Consider the following 9,277-nt stretch of genomic DNA (forward strand, 5'->3'; position numbering starts at 1 on the left):
TGTCCCTGGCTCTGTAAAAGTTGTGAAAACCCTGTCCTACATAACTGGTATCAATTCTACTTAATTCAATTCTAAATCTAAAATTGTGACTGGTGGTTTTGTTTGACATTTCATATTTTGTGCTTTATGATGGTCTTTCTCTCACACAGGTGGGAAACCTTTCAAATCCTTGATGTTGAATAATTGGAGAAAAAGGAATGGACCGACTAATTGAGAAGACCACTGGCTTCCTTGCTCCTGGTCTGTAAAACTTTTGCAGAGAAGGGATTCACTCATTCATGGAAGGATAACTGGAGCTAATCTTCTGCTTATTATATCTGTGACCTGTTCCTTGAGTGACATTGAGATGTTCCACAAGAGACTTGCATATTGAGGAACAAGGAACTGGTTATAAAATATCACTAACTTTATCCCCCCCCCCCCCCCCCCCCTTTTTTTGTGCATTGGACACTGAGAAAGCTGTGGGAAGGACAACTTGTAAATTGTTTTGCAAGCCCATTAAGAAAGTATTATCTCCATTGTTGTTTATTTTCACTCGCTGTTTGGAAGAGAAAATATTGAAGTCATGAGTACAGCCCGAATGGAAAATCCAGTGATTCTGGGACTGTCGAATCAAAATGGCCAAATACGAGGCTCTGTGAAGCCAGCAGATGGTCCTGGTGGAGGGGGGTCCCAAACAACTCAGCCAGCCCAGGTCAAACCCTCCAGCACAGTCAACAACGGCAACTCCCAGCCTGCATCCACAGCCAACACCATCATCAAGTAAGTCCTTTAGGGAAGTGCAAATGATGCTGTGATGGTGATGATTGGGATTTGATGTCTTTTTTGAAACCTTTACAGGCCTGGGGATGACTGGAAGAAAAATCTAAAGCTTCCTCCCAAGGATTTGCGCATGAGAACTTCAGTAAGTCCATCTCTAACGCATGTATTTGTATGTCTCTTAAAGTATCCTCTGAACCGGAATCCTTCTCTGATGTCCTGCTTGTGGTCGTGAAATTTACAGGATGTGACGGCAACCAAGGGAAATGAGTTTGAGGATTATTGCCTGAAACGGGAGCTGCTTATGGGCATCTTTGAAATGGGCTGGGAGAAACCGTCACCCATACAGGTAAACTAATTCTCCATTTAAGGAGAAAAATGGACATTGGATGGAAAATATTTCAGATATGAATCACACTTGGCTAAAGATCTTGTATACCTGTACAACTCAATCTAAAGTTCAAGTAAAACAGGCTTTTTTTTTTTCAATCGAAATGCTTGAAGTGAATTCTAAGCAGCTCTGGAGAGGAAGTTCAAGTTGTCATAGTGAGATAACAGGTGCTGAGAACAGGATGAGTGTTATGCATGGTTGAGCATGTGTAGTAGATGAAACTGTGCCAGTCACTCACACCAGATGTACAGAACATACAGAATTCCTATTGAAATGGTCTCCGTAATAGCAGTCGATGTCTATGAATTTGTTTAAACTTTCACTTTAACTGAATGATGATGTCTCTTACAGAAACTGGCTTCAGACTGTTTAGGTTTTTTAAACTTTGTCTGTCAGTGACCATACAGTTTGCATCCTCTGTAAGACCAGAGAAGCTTGCATTTAATCTGACCAGTCTGCTCATTACGGTCTTCTCACTCATACCTGCAGGAGGAGAGCATTCCCATTGCGTTGTCTGGCAGGGACATTCTGGCCAGAGCCAAGAACGGCACAGGAAAAAGTGGCGCCTACCTCATTCCCTTACTTGAACGCATTGACCTGAAGAAAGACAGCATACAAGGTCTGTGACATCTTGGTTTTGCCACATTTACAAGAAGTTGTTAGGTTTCTTGAATATAGGCTTTATACACTATTTCTCTATTGCTTTTAAGTGACTTCAAGCTTTAAATGCTTTCTGCAGCATTGGGTATTGTGCCCACTAGAGAACTGGCTCTACAGGTGAGCCAGATATGTATTCAGGTCAGCAAACACATGGGTGGGGTCAAGGTCATGGCAACAACAGGTGGAACCAACCTCCGTGATGACATCATGAGACTTGATGAAACAGGCAAGTGTTCATAATCTGGTTGGAAGTGTTTTTTGAGCTTATTTACATATACCCTTACATAAACGCTGGATCTCACTGGATTTAACTTTTCCCTTTGTAGTGCATGTTGTCATCGCAACTCCAGGAAGAATATTAGACCTCATCAAAAAGGGAGTGGCCAAAGTCAATCAAGTACAGATGATCGTGTTGGATGAGGTATGAGAATGAGAGCTTTATCTTATTGTTAGGCTAATTACGGAGTTAACTGCTATAGATTATTACTCATATCTCTTGTATGTTCTGCCCATGTTACCGAGTAGGCAGATAAGCTCCTGTCACAGGACTTTGTACAGATGATGGAGGAGATTTTGAGCTGTTTGCCCAAACAAAGGCAAATTTTGCTGTATTCTGCTACCTTCCCACTGAGTGTGCAGAAGTTCATGGTAAACCCACTGGTTTCTAAACGAGGATGTATAAAGTGTTTATTTTATTTTTTTTATTAAAATTTAGTTTTTAAAGTATGCATTTTTACATTTAAAACCACTATGAGCATGCCACGAACTAGTTACCAACTTATGGTAACAGTTAACACATGAAGGTAGGACTGGGCGATATGACGATATATCGGACGGATGAAATTGTCTATCGATTCATTGTGCTCTATCACTTATTTTGTGGTGCCGCAAAATACATTGTTTACGGCAATACTTTTTCATAATTTGAACGACTGCAGTCTACATGTCTACATGTGTTCCTGTAGCTCAATTGGTAGTACATTGCGCTATCAAGCTAAATGTTGGGGGTTCGATTCCCCGGGAACACATGATAGGTAAAAATTGATAGCCTGAATCCACTGTAAGTCGCTTTGGATAAAAGCGTCTGCTAAATGCATTAATTTATTTTAATTTACATGCATTACACGGGGATGCAGGCAGATGCGTGAATAACAGCATGTGTGCACTCACCATGTTGCTGTGCGTTTGGTCACGAAAACTTAATGTTTGCAAGCACTGCAGTTTAAAACTACTGATTCTAGGACTTTGAAACACAAACAACAGAGCTATATGCGCGCATCAGCTGCTAATAGAACTCGTGAGCATTTTTGCTGCTTGGCTTTGAATGATTGCATAACACTTATGTGTCCAAATGCAAGTATCCTCATAAACTCAGTCATTTAGGTCTTAAGGGAATGTTGTGAGAAAAAGCGCATGTGTAACAGTAAATTGGATCCAGACTTCGGTCTCTAAGGGGAAGCCGTCCAATATTTGTCCTGTCTGCCATTCATGAAAATCTCAGACTGCTCTTGACTAAATTACTTTTGTAACTAGAATAAGAAAATGATAATGCTAATTATACATAGATGGATACACAGTGAAGACTAATTCATTTACACAATGTATTTCTTAGTTATTGTAGTTTTTGTCCTATTGCTTGTAACTAGTTTAATCACTGACTGTTTATTTATCTCCAGTGAGCTTGTTGTTTTATTTTCTTGTATTGGTTTGATAGACATTAGTGACAAGGATTATGAAAATTTCCAGGTATCATAGATCTTAAATTATAATAAACGTATTAGAAGAAAAAAAATAACCATATCAAGATGTATATCGTTATAGTGATAAGATTTTGGTCATATCGCCCACCCCTACATAAAGGTTATGATTTGCTGGTCATGAGTCTTTCATTTAAAAAAAAAAAAAACAAATAAATACAATCTTTAATCCGTCAAGTCATTTGTTCAAAAATTAGCCCTGTGGCTGATTTTATTTTGGCAAAAAGCATAATCGTAATCTTTATGAAGATTTTAGAACATGGCTAATTTACTTTGGAAATGTTACATTTATTATTGTATTTTTTTTTAAATGAAGTGAATTTGATTGCACTTAAATATTTCAAATGATAAATGTGTACACTAATGAATATAATTATAAATTGTTGCCATGCAACCAAAAGAAAACTACTAAAAATGTAAGGACTGTTAGAAGTGCACCGCTCTAAAGAATGAGGGGAATTGCTGATGAAACAAAAGCATCATTGCAGTTTTCTTCATAATAGGTAGAAAGCCAAAATTTGATCAAATGATAAATGCCCAGCCCTTGTATCTTCACTGTGTTTATTCATGTGTGTATGCAGTGTATGCAATATAATGGCATGTTGCCTCTGCTACCTATCATTCTAGAAAACGCTGATCTGTACTTAATTGTATGTTTGCTGCATTTTAAAGCCTGATAATATAATAATCACTGTACGAACATCGTATTTTGTTCAAAGGCTATTATTGTGGTTCAGAAAGTATTAATTTATGCTATATTTTTGTGAACAGAACGCCCATCTGCAGAAGCCCTATGAGATAAATTTGATGGATGAGTTGACCCTGAAGGGGGTTACTCAGTATTACGCCTATGTAACTGAAAGGCAGAAAGTCCATTGCCTTAATACTCTCTTCTCCAGGGTAAAAATCTTATGATCCTTGTGCATCCCACATTTTATCAGACTAAGATTTGAAAATTAGCAATGCTGTCCTCCGGTCTGTTGCAGAAATCTTTAATGATTTTTTTTTTTTTTAGCTCCAGATCAATCAGTCTATAATCTTCTGCAATTCATCACAGCGAGTGGAGCTCCTGGCAAAGAAGATCTCTCAGCTTGGATACTCCTGTTTCTACATTCACGCCAAGATGAGACAGGTGGGAATAGAGAGGGCTTGTGGTGTTACCACACTGCTGTTGGCAGAATTTTGAAATGGAACAAGTTTTTATGTAATGAATTTGAGGATGTTACACGATTTGGAATTTTAATTAGTTTGGTTTTATAAACCAGCCAAACTGTTTAACCAAGATACATAATTCAGAATGTAATGTTAATACAAGTTTTAATTTTTCTTTAGGAACACCGAAACCGTGTGTTCCATGATTTCAGAAATGGCTTGTGTCGAAATCTTGTCTGTACTGGTAAGTGGAGTTGAAAATCTGGATGTTTCAAGGTGGACACGGGTTTTTAAATCTTAATGTCTTAAATTCAGATTCAGTGGGTCTTAAATAATTTCTCCAGTCTGACAGACACAGTGAGAGTTTTAAAGGGGTCAGATGTTGTTCAAAAGAACATTTATGTTGTGTATTTGGTGTAGTAAAATGTTTATGCGGTTTAAGGTTCAAAAGACACATTTTTCGACAATGTACATTATTGTTTCTCCTCTCTGTCTTGCCTTTTTGAAACATGTCAATTTTTACAAGGCTCATAGCTCTGAGAAGCGAGGTGTGCCAAATTCCTCAAGCATGTGATGGAAATGTTATGCCCCTTAACATACTGTGATGCCAAGACCCGGTGCAATGAGACAAAACCATTACAAACAAGACATTTTTCGCATCCAGTGGGCACATAATTACTTATTATAATGACTTAAGGCCCCGATATACCTCAAAGTTTGTTTTTGTTCTTCATTTGGGGACAAAAAGGAGTTAGAAAAGGCTGAGCATCAGTATACTGTTTTAGAATATTCCATCACCCCCATGTTGAGCTTCGATAGTTATCAATAGAGGTCAACCGATAGAGGATTTTGCCGATACTGATAGCTAGGTTGGACCTCACTGGCCGATGTCTGAACTAGGGATGCATGATCATGATTTTTCAAGGCCGATACCGATTTTTTTTTTTTTTTTTTTTTTTTGTTTACAAGCAAACTGGCCGATACCGATTTCAGTTTTTTTTTTTTTTTTTTTTTTTTTTTAATTCTTTAAGCTACAAACAAGAAAGAAGGAAAGTATGCATAAACAAGATGTTTATTTGGTATTTAATAGGCCAAACTGGCTTTTGGCTATTGAAAACAATAACCGTAACCATCTGAAATTAATGGCATTAACTGCACAGTAAGTAGCCTACATTCAATACAAACACAGTTGGTACAGACATCAGCATTTAACTGCATAGTTCTACAATCCAAACAACACAATCAACACGCATTCAATAAGATGTTTCTAAATCAGCATTCAGTATTTGTTTTAGTTTTTAAATTTGGTTTTAAATTAAAAAAAAGGGTGTTTACCAGTGAGACTAAATAAAAGTATGTTATATAAATACATTATTCCAAAATGTTAAAATCAAATAATGTTGGTGCGAATAAAACAAAGATGCAAAAAGTATTTCATTCATCCAATAATAATAATAATAATAATAATAATTAGGGTAATGATTCACATCTATATCTTTTTACTTGAGCCAATGAAAAATAAATGTATGGTCTTAAATAAAAAAAATATAGATGTGAATCATTACCCTAAAAAAATTTAATTGGATGGATGAAACACTTTTTTTTTTGAGTGTGCTATAGCAGGTGATTTTTAAATCAAATTAAGTCGATGTAATTTCAAGGTAAAATAATCATCCTAATGCAGAGATGACGTTTACTTTTGGCTTTTAAAACGTGTATGCAAGTTCTAATTTACAAAAAAAAAATAAATAAAACCATATCAGTTTTGTCACAGTTTAGTCAGTTTCGTTTCTCATCCAACACGTGAGAAATTGATCTGAATATCTCTTCACGGTCTACTCGTGTTCAGGGCACGGACCGGTACAGTATACGCTCGGGCAGCTTTAGTGCGCGCAGAAAAGGGGCTCTTATTTGTGCTCCAGTACAACAACGGCTGTTCGCTATCTGTGCCTCTCGGACATGAAGCTCTGCATTTCCAGTGCTGAACGGCTGCCCGTGTCCTGCGCACAAATTTCGAAATACTTCCACACAAATGACATGGCGAACCATTACAATGTATTCGGTGCACGCGAGCGCACTTCAGGAAAAAACGGCCGAAAAAAGACCAAAAACCGGCCGATTGCCGATCGCGTATTTTTCGGACTATAAATCGCACCGGAGTATAAGTCGCATCAGTCCAAAAATACGTCATGAGGAAAAAAACATATACAAGTCGCACTGGACTATAAGTCGCATTCATTTAGAACCAAGAGAAAACATTACCGTCTACAGCCGCGAGAGGGCGCTTTATGCTGCTCAGTGTAGACTTCAGGAGCACTGAGCAGCATCTCTGGCAGTATAGAGCGCCCTCTCGCGGCTGTAGATGGTAATGTTTTCTCTTGGTTCATTTCTCTCGGTTCATGTCAAATTAATTTTGATAAATAAGTCGCACCTGACTAGAAGTCGCAGGACCAGCCAAACTATGAACAAAAGTGCGATTTATAGTCCGGAAAATACGGTAATCAAAAACCGGCCGGTTCCGATTTATGGCCGGTCAACCGGTGCATCCCTAGTCTGAACTTTAGAATTCTCCTGTGCACATTCAAGCTGGCGCGTAAGGAGGCTTCATCTTGCTTTATGGCGGATTGCAGACTTAAAAGTACATTAACGCCCCCTATCTCTCAAATGGACCATTGACGCTCTTTAATCTCAATTAGGAGTGTCAATGACTGCGTTTACATGCAGCCAATAACCTGTTCAAAACCGGGATATTAGGAATAACCCGGTCGCGCACGGCCATGTAAACACCGGCAAAAACCCGGATATGCTCATATCCCGGTTTTTAAAAACCGGGATATTATACCTGGGGTACCCCTTTTCTAACCCGAATATTTGGTCTTGTAAACGCGTTTCGACATATCCCCATCAAAATGTGTGTTCTGCGCATTTTCCATTCGCAAGGAATCTTGGTCTTTTGAGTAGAGACGGCGCATAAAAAAACCCTGCGTGCAGTATAGAGGCACAGTAGTGTCAAGTGCTGCTGGTGGATCAGTACCAGCGCCAAAGCGCAAACAAAGACTATCGCTATCTGCCCCAAAGTATTCATTATCCGCCTGCTGCTGCTGTTGTTGTTGTTGTCTTTGGATACAGGAAGAAGAATCGGAAATGATGCATATTGCGTCTTGTTGTCCGTACGTCCAGACGCTAACCGTGCGTCGCCGTTTACATCGGGATTGGCGACTGATTACACATTCCATGCATACAGGAGTAACTCTCTCTGCTCACGCATGTAAACGGGTTATCCCGAATGTTTCAGAAACCCAAATAGTGACCTTAACCCGACCATAACCCGAATTTTAACAGCATGTAAACGTAGTCAATTGTCCACTTGAGAGATGTCTTGAATCGCTTCTTGAGTGAATTGCTACATCCTTAATTAATCTAGATCTTGCTTTGTTTTTTTTTCTCTGTTTAGATCTCTTCACAAGAGGAATTGATATACAAGCTGTGAATGTGGTGATCAACTTTGATTTCCCTAAACTTGGGGAGACATACCTCCATCGCATTGGCAGATCTGGTGAGTGGGGTTTCGTTTAATTCCTGCTCTGAGATCAAGTAATGTTGCATTGGGAATGTCACTGTTTGACAGTCAGGCTTTTAAAAGGTTAGCTTTGTTAAATGACATTGGACTTCTCTTGCCACAGGCCGATTTGGACACTTGGGTCTCGCCATTAACTTGATCACTTACGATGATCGCTTTAATCTGAAAGGTATTGAAGAACAGCTGGGTACCGAAATTAAGCCCATTCCCAGCAGCATTGATAAGAGTCTATATGTGGCCGAGTACCACAGTGAGAGTGGAGAGGAGGTTAAAATGTGAGCATGAGAGGTGAGTTCAATGTTCAGTCACTCTAGAGCAGGGATAGGCAACTCCGGTCCTGGAGGGCCACTATCCTGCCGAGTTTAACTTCAGCCCTCATAAAAACTCACCTGCCTGTATCTATCTAGTAATCCCGAAAACACTGATTACCTCGTTCAGGTGTGTTTAATTAGGGTTGGAGCTAAACTCTGCAGGACAGTGGCCCTCCAGGACAGAAGTTGCCTATCCCTGCTCTAGAGCTTACAATGTACATGTTTGTTAGATTTTCATTTTTTTTTGTTTGTGTGTTTTTTTTTAAACATGGTTTTTCCTTTCTACCCCATCCAGATCACCAATCCTTTGACCCCTATCCCCACCTTTTTTTATCTTCCCTGTGTCTAGGGAATTGGGGAATTTAAAAAAAAATTTTTTTTTTTTATATGTTCGAACTATTTATCTCCCATCTGTCTTTTCCCACACTTTTTTTTATATTCTTGTTTGGTGCCACTACAAAGGAATGATGTTGTGATGGCCCAATAATCGGGAGGGCTCATGGCCTACTAAAGGACTGCTGCACCAATATTTTTTTATCCTGAAGACTTCAAATCACTTGAGGAGGGAAAGATGGGACATGAGGATTTATCGCCCAAGGAAAAGAGACTACTCATCGCCTGCAAGCACATTCTCAACCCTCTCTGTTCCTATGCTCATCTTCATGTT

The 9,277-nt window shown here is 39.0% G+C and overlaps 1 protein-coding gene across 1 annotated transcript; it reads left to right on the top strand.

Moving 5' to 3' along the window:
- Positions 1-532: 532 nt before the first annotated feature.
- On the top strand, positions 533-8,974 carry LOC132155563 (probable ATP-dependent RNA helicase ddx6). Its single transcript, XM_059564332.1, has 13 exons — positions 533-762; positions 841-904; positions 1,004-1,108; positions 1,640-1,769; positions 1,890-2,036; positions 2,137-2,231; positions 2,336-2,458; positions 4,339-4,467; positions 4,583-4,699; positions 4,900-4,963; positions 8,174-8,275; positions 8,403-8,587; positions 8,906-8,974. The coding sequence occupies exons 1-12, from the start codon at positions 566-568 to the stop codon at positions 8,576-8,578; spliced, it is 1,449 nt and encodes a 482-aa protein (XP_059420315.1). The 5' UTR covers positions 533-565; the 3' UTR covers positions 8,579-8,587; positions 8,906-8,974.
- Positions 8,975-9,277: the final 303 nt, after the last annotated feature.

Source organism: Carassius carassius, chromosome 13 (assembly GCF_963082965.1).
Source record: "Carassius carassius chromosome 13, fCarCar2.1, whole genome shotgun sequence".
Lineage (NCBI taxonomy): Eukaryota > Metazoa > Chordata > Actinopteri > Cypriniformes > Cyprinidae > Carassius > Carassius carassius.